Source organism: Rhinoderma darwinii, chromosome 10 (genome assembly GCF_050947455.1).
Source record: "Rhinoderma darwinii isolate aRhiDar2 chromosome 10, aRhiDar2.hap1, whole genome shotgun sequence".
Lineage (NCBI taxonomy): Eukaryota > Metazoa > Chordata > Amphibia > Anura > Rhinodermatidae > Rhinoderma > Rhinoderma darwinii.
Window position 1 is genome coordinate 20,390,332 of NC_134696.1, and position 13,588 is coordinate 20,403,919.

The 13,588-nt window shown below is 39.6% G+C and overlaps 1 protein-coding gene across 1 annotated transcript; it reads left to right on the plus strand.

Annotated features, from left to right (window-relative positions):
- Positions 1-8,493: 8,493 nt before the first annotated feature.
- Positions 8,494-10,011, plus strand: HES2 (hes family bHLH transcription factor 2). The gene is made up of 4 exons (XM_075840741.1): positions 8,494-8,610; positions 8,719-8,814; positions 8,930-9,017; positions 9,287-10,011. Exons 1-4 carry the CDS (start codon positions 8,521-8,523, stop codon positions 9,595-9,597), a joined length of 585 nt encoding a protein of 194 aa, XP_075696856.1. The 5' UTR covers positions 8,494-8,520; the 3' UTR covers positions 9,598-10,011.
- Positions 10,012-13,588: the final 3,577 nt, after the last annotated feature.

A 13,588-nucleotide genomic window follows, 5' to 3' on the forward strand; every position in this document is an offset into this window, starting at 1 on the left:
AAATGTAAAAAACGGCTGCTGCAGAAATCCACTGCGGACTGTCCACAGCAATTCTGCCACGTGTGAATGTGCCCATACAGGTAAGGATGTCAGGGTTGTGTGCCAGTGTGAGGTGTCAGGTGTGGATTGATATTAATTAAGAATAGGTGTGAGGAGGGTGGAAGAATGACAGGAGGGTGTAGGACAATTATATAAAGACAACAAGGTGGCACCTCATTATGGTGTAGTAATAGGATCTAAAAAAAAAACAAGAAACAATTTCACAACAGAAGGACAAACACATGCAGAAGAAAAGTGACAGAAGCGACAGAAGTTAACAAGGTAAAAAGTTATATATAATAAATATGGATTCATGTGAAAAAAAAAGTGAAGGAGAACAAAAACAATATATGAGGTGACTGGAAGGAATATACTGTATCAGGTTCAAGGTGAAATACATTTGTTGACAGTGAGGATGAAGAGGAATTTAGCATACAGATTGAGAGTAACTTAGATCATAAGAATTCATGGATGAGTTGAATGTGTGAGGAGCATATTGAGGAGAACCTAAAACATTTGAGTAGAACATGACACCAGGTGAAGTCTGGAAAGAACATTTTAGCCGCAAACAAGACAACATTATGGTTGAGAATGGCTGAGGTGCTGTTTTAGAAGAATATATGAGATACCAATCCAGAAGAACATTTGAGGAACAAAGGATAGACTATATGAGGTCACATTGGGGAGTACCTACAATACAGGACAGGTAGGTGGAGAAATGTATGAGGTTCTAGTAACTGCCTGAGGTGCTTTGAGAAGAATAAGTCGATGAACCAGTTCCATAGGAGGCCTGAGAAGCATATTGAGAAGAATATTGAGGTGCAAGAGAACACACCAGGAGAAGAAAAAAAAACTGGTGAAACACAAGAATCCATATTGAAGAGCACAAAAAAAACATGGGCTGCAGGCTAAGAATACATGAGAAACAATGAGAACCTGATATGATGAGCTAGTCAGGAACATATATATATATATATATATATATATATATATATATATATATATATATATATATATATATATACACATACAGTACTAAACACATCAAGGTAAATAGTAGATGGAACAAAACATATCTAGTCTATGTGTAGGAGAGGTGAGTTCACAATCTATACCATGCAGGCAAACTGATATAGGTTGAGATATATACAATAATCATATAAAAGATGAGGAAACCATAATACAGTTTACAAAAAAGAAAGTGTGCAGATTGAAGAGTATACAGGAGAGTATACAGGAGGAGAACATGCAGTGCAGATTTAGGGTATCATAAATGAGGAAGGATTATAGACAGATTGGGGGTTACAAAGATTATGTGAGGATATAGTGCACCAGGGACTGAAAAAAGTAATGTAGGGAAAGTACAGAGAAGAGGTCAAAGAAGAGTAGTATAGTAATACTATATAGGATGGAGAAGAATGGAGAAAGTCCAGGATATAGGCAGCAGAGAAAGAACAGGATATAGTGGGGAGAAGATACAGTGAAGGATACATTGTAGAGAGGTGGAGAGAAGATAGTGATGGTTACATGGTGAAAGGTGGAGGGAGACAATACAAGATATACTGTAGGCTGGAGAGGAGATTATCTAGAATACAGGAGGAGATGGAATAATGCAGAACACAGTGGAAATTGTGCAAGATGTAGGGGAGTGCAGAATATAGACAAGAAAGGGAGAGATGACACTGAGCAGGATATAGACAGTGTGCAGAATACAGGATGGATAGATGCAGGGGAGACATTTCAGGAGGTGCTGATTTTTTTTCAAAAAGACAAAAAAAAAAGATAGACGATAAAGTGCAGAGTACAGGCTGTAGTAGCGCATTGGGGACATTACTGTTTATAGCCAGGGTGCATTATACAGGATAGAGAAGAGAAAAGATAGTGTGGGATATAGGGAAGGTGCGGAATCTAGGATACAGGGCAAGATTTTGGTAGAACAAAGGAGGACTCAAGGTGGAATTTGGTGAAGAGGACGGAGGATGGAGATGAGGATACAAGTGGAGGTTGAAGAGGAGAATACATGATAGAGGCAAGAGACTAGGATACATGGTGGAGACTGGAGATGAAAATACATAGTGAATGCTGAAGATGAGAATACATAATGGAGGCTGAAGAAGAGTATACGTAGTGGAGGCTGGAGATGAAGATACATAGTGAAGGCTGAAGTAGAGAAAACAGTGGAGGCTGGATATGAAAATACATAGTGGAGGCTGGAGATGAAGATACATAGTGGAGGTTGGAGATTAAGATACATAGTGGAGGTTGGAGATGAAGATACATACTAAAAGTTGGAGATGAAGATACATAGTAGAGGCTGAAGATAAAGATACATAGTGGAGGTTGCAGAGGAGAATACATGATAGATACAACAGACTGGATGCATGTTGGTGGCTGGACAAGAGTAAACATAGTGGAGGCTGCAGATAAAGATACATAGTAGAGTCTGGAGATGAAAATACATAGGGAAAGTTGCAGAGTAAATTACATGATAGAGGCAAGAGACTAGGATGCATGGTGGAGGCTAGAGAAAAGTATACATAGTGGAGGCTGGAGCTGAAGATACATGGTAGAGGCTGGATATAAAGATACATAGTGGAAGTTGCAGAGGAATATACATGATAGAGACAAGAGACTAGGATGCATGGTGGAGGCTGGAGAAAAGCATACATAGTAGAGGCTGGTGTTGAAGATACATAGCGGAGGTTGCAGAGGAGAATACATGATAGAGAAAATAGACTAAGATGCATGGTGGAGGCAGTAGTTGGAGATACATAGTGGAGCCTGGAGAAGAGAATACATAGTAGAGGCTGGTTGATGAAGATACATAGTAGAGGCTAGAGATGAAGATACATAGTAGAGGCTAGAGATGAAGATACATAGTAGAGGCTGGAGATGAAGATACATAGTAGAGGCTAGAGATGAAGATACATAGTAGAGGCTAGAGATGAAGATACATAGTAGAGGCTGGAGATGAAGATACATAGTAGAGGCTGGAGATGAAGATACATCGTAGAGGTTGGAGATGAGGATACATAGTAGAGGCTGGAGATGAAGATACATAGTGGAGGTTGCAGAGAAGAATACATGATAGAGACAGATGAATGGGGGAGGCTGAAGAAGAGAATACATAGTAGAGGCTGGAGATGAAGATAGCGGAGGTTGCAGAGGAGAATACATGATAGATACAATATACTAAGATGCGTGGTGGAGGCAGTAGTTGAAGATACATAGTGGAGCCTGGAGAAGAGAATACATAGCGGAGGCTGGAGATGAACATACATAGTAGAGGCTGGAGATGAGGATACATAGTAGAGGCTGGAGATGAGGATACATAGTAGAGGCTGGGGATGAGGATACATAGTAGAGGCTGGAGATGAGGATACATAGTAGAGGCTGGAGATGAGGATACATAGTAGAGGTTGGAGATGAGGATACATAGTAGAGGTTGGAGATAAAAATACATAGTAGAGGCTGGAGATAAAAATACACAGCGGAGGTTGTAGAGGAGAATACATGATAGAGACAATAGACTAAGATGCATGGTGGAGGCAGTAGTTGAAGTCAGATACATAGTGGAGGCTGAAGAAGAGAATACATAGCGGAGGCTGGAGTTTAAGATACATAGTAGAGGCTGGAGATGAAGATACATAGTAGAGGCTGGAGATGAAGATACATAGCGGAGGTTGTAGAGAAGAATACGTGATAGAGACAATAGACTAAGATGCATGGTGGAGGCAGTAGTTGAAGTCAGATACATAGTGGAGACTGAAGAAGAGAGTACAGAGAGGAGGCTGGAGTTTAAGATACATAATAGAGGCTGAAGATGAAGATACATAGTAGAGGCTGGAGATGAAGATACATAGTAGAGGCTGGAGATGAAGATACATAGTGGAGGCTGGAGATGAAGATACATAGTGAAGGTTGCGGAGAAGAATACATGATAGAGACAACAGACTAAGATGCATGGTGGAGGCAGTAATTGAAGTCAGATGCATAGTGGAGGCTGAAGAAGAGAATACAGAGAGGAGGCTGGAGTTTAAGATACATAATAGAGGCTGAAGAAGAGAATACATAGCGGAGGCTGGAGATGAGGATACATAGTAGAGGCTGGAGATGAAGATATATAGTGGAGGTTGCAGAGAAGAATACATGATGAAGGCTGGAGATAAAGATACATGGTCGAAGCTGAAGCGTATGATGCAGGGTGTACGCAGGAGAGTACAGGGTGTACGCAGGGTGGAGGCTCCGTCTGTGCAGATAATTAGTGGCAGCTTCTCATTCCCGACGCGTGCTGCTGAGGCTGGAGTGGCTCGTGCCTCACTGGCAGCGCGTGCAGATCCAGTGCAGTCAGAGCGCTGCAGGACAATACAAACAATAGTATATATTATAATAAATCATCTTAAATCCAACAATACAGGAGCAAATAATAATATTTATAATAATGATAATAATAATAATAATAATATATAGAAATTAAGTCACTCAACTTGCTGCATCCTCTCTATCACGACACACTAGGCTGAGCACCCAGACCCCGCATCCAGTGCTGCATTCTTGTACCCAAGCCAGGTAGATATTTTATGTAGCTATTAATACAATGTGCACACCATACAATAATACATCATCTAAAACATAGTTATGTTATAACATAAATCAACAAATAGCATTAGTACCTGGTGCTAGAAGGTTCCTGGCTCTCTCCATCTGGTCAGACTGAGGACCATCCAGAAGAGATGTCCCTACTATATGTGATGCTTGGATTTTCAAAGCCTGGAAGAGAAAATACTAAAACATAAATAATAATAGGAGCAATTCACAGGGAAATATCTGCACAAAGCTTAAGAACACTCATCACCCATGAAATACTCAGCTTCGCCCTCCAGGCAACTAGGACATTGTAGAGAATAGACTTTGCAAGGTATAGAAAATTCTCTTGTCCAATTGATCTGATCCACCCCTCCCCCCTCAGACCATCTATACCCCCCCCCCCTTAAAATAATCATAAATATATACAACAGATCTCCTTTGTCTCGTCTACAACAGATGGAGCAGCCAAGCCAAAATGTGTTTATTTAAACAGAGAACAAAAAAGCTGCTATGGAAAAAAGTTTGGATTGTGAAGCGTGTAAGCGGGAGGATGGGCAGGGAGGGGGTCTCAGTGGGCCGACGGGAGGGGGTGGCGGGGAATTTGAAGTGTGTCAGACGCGTGCAGCTTCCCAGTCTCCCAATGTAATCTGGAATACAATGTATATGACCAGAGGCTGAGGTGACCCAGATACAACAAACCTCATGTATTGTGTAAAGAAAACTCATTTTAGTATAATAAAATTTAAAAAAATACGATTTGTAATAAAACTATATATTGTTTGGTAAGGGAATATCCCCTCTGTGCTAAGCATGGAAATATGACTACTTCTACTAATGTATCAACCATAAACACAGATTACAAGTAGCAACATGTAATGCAACAATGTAACAAGAAATAAGAACAACATACAATTCTATAGTACATCGTATCATACATGATCTGCAGTGAGGTATTATGCCACAATATAACATATAATTATATTGTGCAACAAATAGTAACACTGTGCACATATTGCCCCAATATAGCATATTATACTACTGTGCAACATGTAGTAACATATAATACTGCAATATATGCTATAATACACGACCTGTAGCGAAGTATAATGTCCCAATACAACATATAATGCTACTGTGCAACAAATAGAGACATATAATACTACAGTATATGCTATAATACATGCCCTGTAGTGAGGTATACTGTCCCAATGTAACATATAATGTACCAACATAACACATAATGCCAATATAACATGTAATGCCACAATATAACATATAATACAGTTAGAAGACGCTATAATGTTGTTATAGGACGATGTAATCAATACATATAATTCTATAGTACATAGTATAATGATAGTGCATGACCTATATTGCGTTTTAGTGTTCAAATATAACATATAATTAATGATCTTGTACAACATGTAGTATTTTATAATGCCGAATTTAATATTCGTGTAGGATATTATAATGCTACTACAGGACAATATAACATAAAATACCATTATAGGACATTATAAAGTTCGTTTAGGATATTATAATACTATTGTAGCACATTTTCTACTGCTGCAGCTCTGTTCCCCTTCTTGTATTGCTTATATATAATATTTCTGACCATCTATATAGTAGTAAATGTTGAATATGAGTACATTATAATTCTGTTTACCACCCTAATACTTTATAATCCATATACAGATGTGATTCTCGATGCCTCAACCCAAATCCTATAGTACAGTGGAGATTTTATCACCCCATCCTGATTTTATAGAGACATAGAATGAGTATGTAGTCATTTGCTTGTGTGGATTGTGGGAATACAGGATAATTACAGCTTGGGATGCTGTTTAGCTGTTATGGGTTGTATATAATCCCAAACCAAGCCAAACTTTGCACTACATCTCATACTTTTTATGAAGGACAAAGGCTGCCTTGTAAGTAGCACCAATCCAGCTATGACACCCTGCCAGCTGCTTGCTACTTTGTTACCCAAATTGGAAGGGGGGTGTTTAAACATTGACCCCCCAGATGGGGAACCCAAGCCAATATTTATTTCAATAGTCAAATCCCAACTGAAAATTCAAACATAACAAGAGACAGGGGAGGGGGTGGGGTGAGGATATAGAGGTGGTCCTGATGAGGACAGGGATAACATAGCATCCCAAACAGCCAATCAGAGGCCTGGGAACAGCAACAGGAACTAGTGGAGGAGAGTTAAGCCAGGTGCAGTTGGTGGTCTCTATCCAGGTTATGAATGCCACAATCATGTACATACATAGATGTCACATCTGCTCTTGTTGTTAAACCTACTGTTGGGCTGAAGCCTTCATATGTCACATTAACCCAAACCCATCCCCCACTCTCCTGGATTTTAGGGGACATAAATGCAGACAATATAAAATACTGAGAATACTTTGTATGAAACTCATTAAGGATGCAATCATCAATTCTGTGTACAGCAGTCCCTCAGCCAATCACATGAGCTGTTTAATGTATCCCCCATATGCTCACATAATACAGTAGCTTGGCTTGGGGGTGTAAGTCCCATGTGCAATTACCTGTCTAGGGGATTTATGTTTTCCAAGCTGTTTTTTGGTTGCAAATTTATTATATACATTACATGTCCCAAGTTAAAATACTTCTTATAACTATAGATGATAGATATAGATAGATAGATAGATAGATAGATAGATAGATAGATAGATAGATAGATAGATAGATAGATAGATAGATAGATAGATAGATAGATAGATAGATAGATGATAGATAAAGCGGAGTATAGAATATTATAAGAATATCTAGCATCTATCTATCTATCATCTATCTATCTATCTATCTATCTATCTATCTATCTATCTATCTATCTATCTATCTATCTATCTATCTATCTATCTATCTATCATCTTTGTATATATATAACTTGTATACCACAATAGCTTGTGTTAGATTTTCTACACATCTTGCAATACACATAAGCCTCGTGTGTTTGCAGATGTTAACTATAGTCAAATTAAGCCTTGATGTCGGGTTTTGCATACGAATTGTTCCCTCGAAACTTTTCCAGGGTGTTTGTTGCAATACATGGTATATTACACATTGCACTTTCCTTATTATTACATTATACATACAGTGTTAGGACAATGCAGGCAACAAAGACTATTATAATAATAATAGCAATTGTGGAAACTGAAGATGTGCACCTTTGTCACGTTGGATCCTTTCTTTATTCATCATAGTTGGGGAAAACCGAATTTAATTGTGTATACATTGAGCATCTGTTACAATCTAAGACTAAATAAGGAGATAAGATATATTATATAAGATAGATAGATAGATAGATAGATAGATAGATAGATAGATAGATAGATAGATAGATAGATATGGGATAGATAGATAGATAGATAGATAGATAGATAGATAGATAGATAGATAGATAGATAGATAGATAGATAGATAGATAGATAGATAGATAGATAGATATGGGATAGATAGATAGATAGATAGATAGATAGATAGATAGATAGATAGATAGATAGATAGATAGATAGATAGATAGATAGATAGATAGATAGATAGAAGTGATGGATATTTTGCTTTGTGGATGTTGCATTACTGGTTGGTTTCCTTAAACCATTTTAATACATTGATATCTTTTCTGTTTAGGGTTATGATTATTTTTATTATTCTATGTTTGCATACAAGTGTGGAGTCGGTTACCTGTCTGGAACAGATGGCTCTTGGAATAATTACATATCGAGGAGGGAAAATAAGTGGGCGTGTCCCCCAGAATGGGTGGAGTTTCAGCCAGGAGCTCCCATAAATAGCACAGCAGCATCCCAGTCCAGACACTACCTCTTACCAGCAGCACAGCGTGATAACACTGCCTGTCACGGAGTCATGGCACCCAGCATGATCATCTCTGAATCTGCTCCCAGCTACCAGTCTAAGCCTGAGAAGAAGAGCAAAGAATCCAGTGAGCTGAGAAAGGTGAGAGCCTGGATCCTTCATTGTATCTGTACTGACTTGTTCTCACGATGAGTCTCCTGATGAGAGATGTAACTAGATATTAACCAAATGATTCACTTTATTCTGCAGACTCTAAAACCTCTGATGGAGAAAAGGAGGAGAGCAAGGATCAATGAGAGCCTCAACCAGCTCAAGACACTCATCCTGCCCCTGATTGGAAAAGATGTAAGTGCAATTCTTAAACTTGATACATAATTGATACATTTCATACATAATCCTGTACATCAGCCACATGTTGAATTCTAGGTTGTAACCTTTTCTTTTCTTCTTTCTCCCATAGAATTCCAGATACTCCAAACTAGAAAAAGCTGATATTCTGGAGATGACAGTTCGTTTCCTCAAGGACATCCCTCCTGTGCAGACACAAAGTAAGTCCATGTTCTATCCTTACAAGTTTTGTCTCAGTTCTATCTTGGCACTTTACCAGGGGAGTTGATAGATTGTTGGGTATTGATAAAAAAAAAAAAATAATAATAATAATAAAAAAGATAATAATAATTAAACCCTATGGTGGTTCCCTAGTCTTTGTGGAATCAGAATTCCCAATATGGGTGTTGTAAATTCATAGCTGCTGAACAATAGACATGGTTCTTGGGTTGAGTTGTAACCAAATTTGTGTTCTTTTTTTTTCTTGTAGATTCTACAGAAAAATACAGAGAGGGCTACAGAGCTTGTCTAGAACGTCTCAGTGGTCTCCTCAGTAAGAGCAATGCCATAGCCGGAGAGACCTGCACTCGTCTTCTAGATCATCTGCAGAGGAACCCAGAGCTTTGTTGTCAAGACTGTACCAAATCCCCCTGTGCTAAAGTCAACAGCACCCCAAGAATTGTCCTTCAGCTCAGCCCCAGGAGATCAGAGATGCTCTGTTCTTCTCCCAACCAGCCAGTGCCAAGACCACAAGCCCCAAGCCCACCTCAGCCTGCCAGTTCCATCTGGAGACCTTGGTGAAGACCAAGCAGGGACTTGTCCCACCACATTAAAGCTCAGCTGCTGAAATCTGGTGCAGACCAAGTATGGACTTATGACTCAAATGCAATACTTCCATTACAATGTACTACGCACCCATCATTTCCTTTGTTAATATGTTCCTAACTACACAACCACTTCTTGCATGGAAAATTATTCTAAGCAATACACTGTGGGGTCATTTAGTCCTTGAAGGGGATTGAATATATATAGGGGTCACAAGAAGAACCCTGGTGAACCCAAAGGGTTTAAAAACGAGTATGCGATTTGCATTATTTATTTTAACCACTTAGTTGCTGGAGGACAAAGCTTTGCTAGGCTCTCTGGTGGCTAAAGGGTTAAAACTTGGTAGGGCAACGTGCAACGAGGCTTTGTATATATGTATGATTTGCACATTTTCTGTTTACAAACTATTTTATGATACACTTTTATATATTTTTGTTTAAAATTAAAATGAAAAAAAAAAAAAAGAATAAGATGGTGATCTGGTGTTTATTTATTCATGTTGTCACTCAGCTTTCCAGGGGTCCTGAAGGGGAAATCTACTTAGTTTCTAGGAGCAGGTGGTGATTCTTTGAATAGGAGCTGTAAACAGAGACATATTGTCACCCAGCTTTCCCTGGAATTGATATAACAAAGGAATGGAGAGGAGAGGAAAAACTAGATTTCTTTGTTTTAAAGAGGTTGTGTCATGATTTGCATATTAAGGCATATGGACATCATAGAGGGGGTCACCCTATCAGGACCCCCCTCTATGAGCCGCAGCAGACTGCTCACAATGGGTGGCAAACGCTTTCAAACTCATCCTTGTGGTCAGCCATTCATTTGACTGTAATAATACATTTCCCCTGTAGAGGCCTCTGCAGGGAAAATGTCTAGCTACAACATTCCGCACTGATAACCGCTGATTGCTGGGGGTCTCTAAATTCGGACCCACCAGGTGACCACCAGGTGACCATCATTTTAAAAAAGGCTTATCTCCTAAAAGGGCGACCATCAATTTAAAAAAAAAGGTTGATTTAATGAAAGGGAAATGCCCTTTAAAATTATTCAGAATCACAACAGTAGTTTTTTTTGGTGGTTTTTGCCCTTAGAAAAAATAGGAGCATTGACTTTTAAAGAGACACTCTAAGCACCACTGACACACTGTGTTATATGCCTAGTGCAGAGCCTGAGGGGGCGGAGCATGACACAGGGATTCAAAGAATACCACATAAAAAAAACCCTGTGTCATGCCCCACCCCTTCAGTCTCTGCACTAGGCATATAACACAATGTATTGGCTTTGGAATGTTCCTTTAATTGGGAAAGACCACAGAGAATTACTGTTAATTAAACAGTAATAGCCTCTGGTTGTCAGCTTAACATGCTGGGAGTTGTAGTTTTGCAACAGAAAGAGAGACACTTCTTTAAACGGAGATAGAGGTTTACAACAAGACCAAGAGGCCAAGCAAAACCGCACCGGCTGTACTGGGGTAATGTATGGGAGTCACATAAACCAGCAACTCCCACTCATTCCAATAAGAGGGGGGGGGGGGGTACTCAAGCATGGCCGCTTCCTATTGACGGTCGACATAGATCAGTTTTCAGGACTGGTGGGGTTTCCAGTCTAACTGGGACATTTCATTAAAGTCACTTTTGGGGCAACTTTTTAATGACTGTCACCCTTCAATGTTTACAGATTTTTACATGCACACGACCGTAAAAAATCTCTGTAATTACGGACCCATTCTGTTCTATTGGCCGCGGACAACTATCCGTATCGCTATGGATAGGTGTCCGTGCTGGGAATTATGGAGCATGTCCTATTTTTCGTATTTTACAGGCCGTGCTCCCATTCTTTGTATGGGATAACGGCCCGAAAATGCGTGCTGCGGCCCGCGGCTGTCAACGTCCGGCCGTGCCCGTGATTAAGGGCATGGCCGTGTGCATCAAAGTGACAAATTCAACTCTGCATCATCAGTATAGAGAAGAGACAATTATTAGCACATTTATTCCACAGGCAGACACTATCATCTATCTATCTATCTATCTCATATCTATCTCATATCTATCTATCTATCTATCTATCTATCTATCTATCTATCTATCTATCTATCTATCTATCTATCTATCTATCTATCTATCACATATCTATCTATCACATATCTATCTATCACATATCTATCACATATCTATCTATCTATCTATCTATCTATCTATCTATCTATCTATCTATCTATCTATCTATCTATCTATCTATCTATCTATCTATCTATCTATCTATCTATCTATCACATATCTATCTATCTATCTATCTATCTATCTATCTATCTATCTATCTATCTATCTATCTATCTATCTATCTATCTATCCATCTATCATCTCATCAAAGAAAAAGTTGGGATGGCAACCCTGATAGGCAGTCATTTTGTGCCCACTTTGCTTGCTACTATGTACAATCTCTTCACTAAGGGTATGTTCACACGACAGCGTCCGTAACGGCTGAAATAACGGGGATGTTTCAGCCTGAAAACATCCCCGTAATTTCAGCCGTAACGGCATGTGCAGGCGCTTGAACGCTGCATCCATTACGGACGTAATTGGCGCTGCTATTCATTGGAGTCAATGAATAGCGGCTCCAATTACGGCCAAAGAAGTGACAGGTCACTTCTTTGACGCGGGCGTCTATTTACGCGCCGTCATTTGACAGCAGCGCGTAAATTACGCCTCGTGTGAACAGACAAACGTCTGCCCATTGCTTTCAATGGGCAGATGTTTGTCAACGCTATTGAGGCGCTATTTTCAGACGTAATTCGGGGCAAAAACGCACGAATTACGTCCGTAAATAGGCCGTGTGAACATACCCTAACAATGATGAATTCAATTACCAGATTTAGGAGCCTGATTCATAGAAACAAAGAAGCATCACATTACTATAATTAAGGGGCTATTATAACTACAGTATCAGTAATGACATACACACACCCGTCCGCGGGCCCCAATGTAATGCAACTACAACCATTTCATAGCTGGGGGCTGTAGTTGTCTCCCACCATCAGACAGGAGGTGACACCTGCCCCCACAAAGAGCGGACCTGTCCAGAGTCATGGGGGGGGGGGGGGGGGGTATTCATTGTAAGCATCACAATGGCTTTAAATTAATTAGAGATTATATAAAATATATAAGGATGTTATAGGTAGATAGATAGATAGATAGATAGATAGATAGATAGATAGATAGATAGATAGATAGATAGATGATAGATAGATAGATAGATAGATAGATAGATAGATAGATAGATAGATAGATAGATAGATAGATAGATAGATAGATAGATAGATAGATACAGGGAGTTGTAGTTTGACAACAGCTGGAGATCCACAGATTGGAGACCACTGCCCTACAAATATTTCTCATTAAACATTATATATTACATCATTACATAAACTTTAGCTTAGGGCAATTATTAGAAATACTGGGCTTGGATAAAGGAGAACAGAACACACTGAGGAGCCCCCCCGAGTTCGCAGAGGACCGTCAGGAACAGGATGTCCTTCTCATTAACCCCATCTTGTGTAGCGGGCAGTCAGGTTTTTCCACCATCGGGTGATCAGGGGGCATTCAGGGGGCAAATTAATTTCGGGTCTGGTCCAAATACATGCGTCGCGAATCTAAAGTGCCTGAAAACTGGTGTCTGACTCTCCGATGTCTTCTAGAACTGTATACAACTCCTTTCAAGCCCTTAAACGCCAAGACAGCATTAGTAATGTCAAAGTGACAGCATCATATATGGGTAGAGCGAGGGATTACCGCAGTGCATTTTGGGACAGCTGCCTACCAGGAATTATGGAGAAACCTCCTGAGATCATGTGATCCTTTTTCTAATCTGTATAATGGAGGTCTGTCTAATGCGGGTAAGAATTTATTCAGTGCTGTTTATCCCAGGCCAAATAAGAGGGAGGGCAAAAGGGGCAATCACCCGGCGGTCTCCA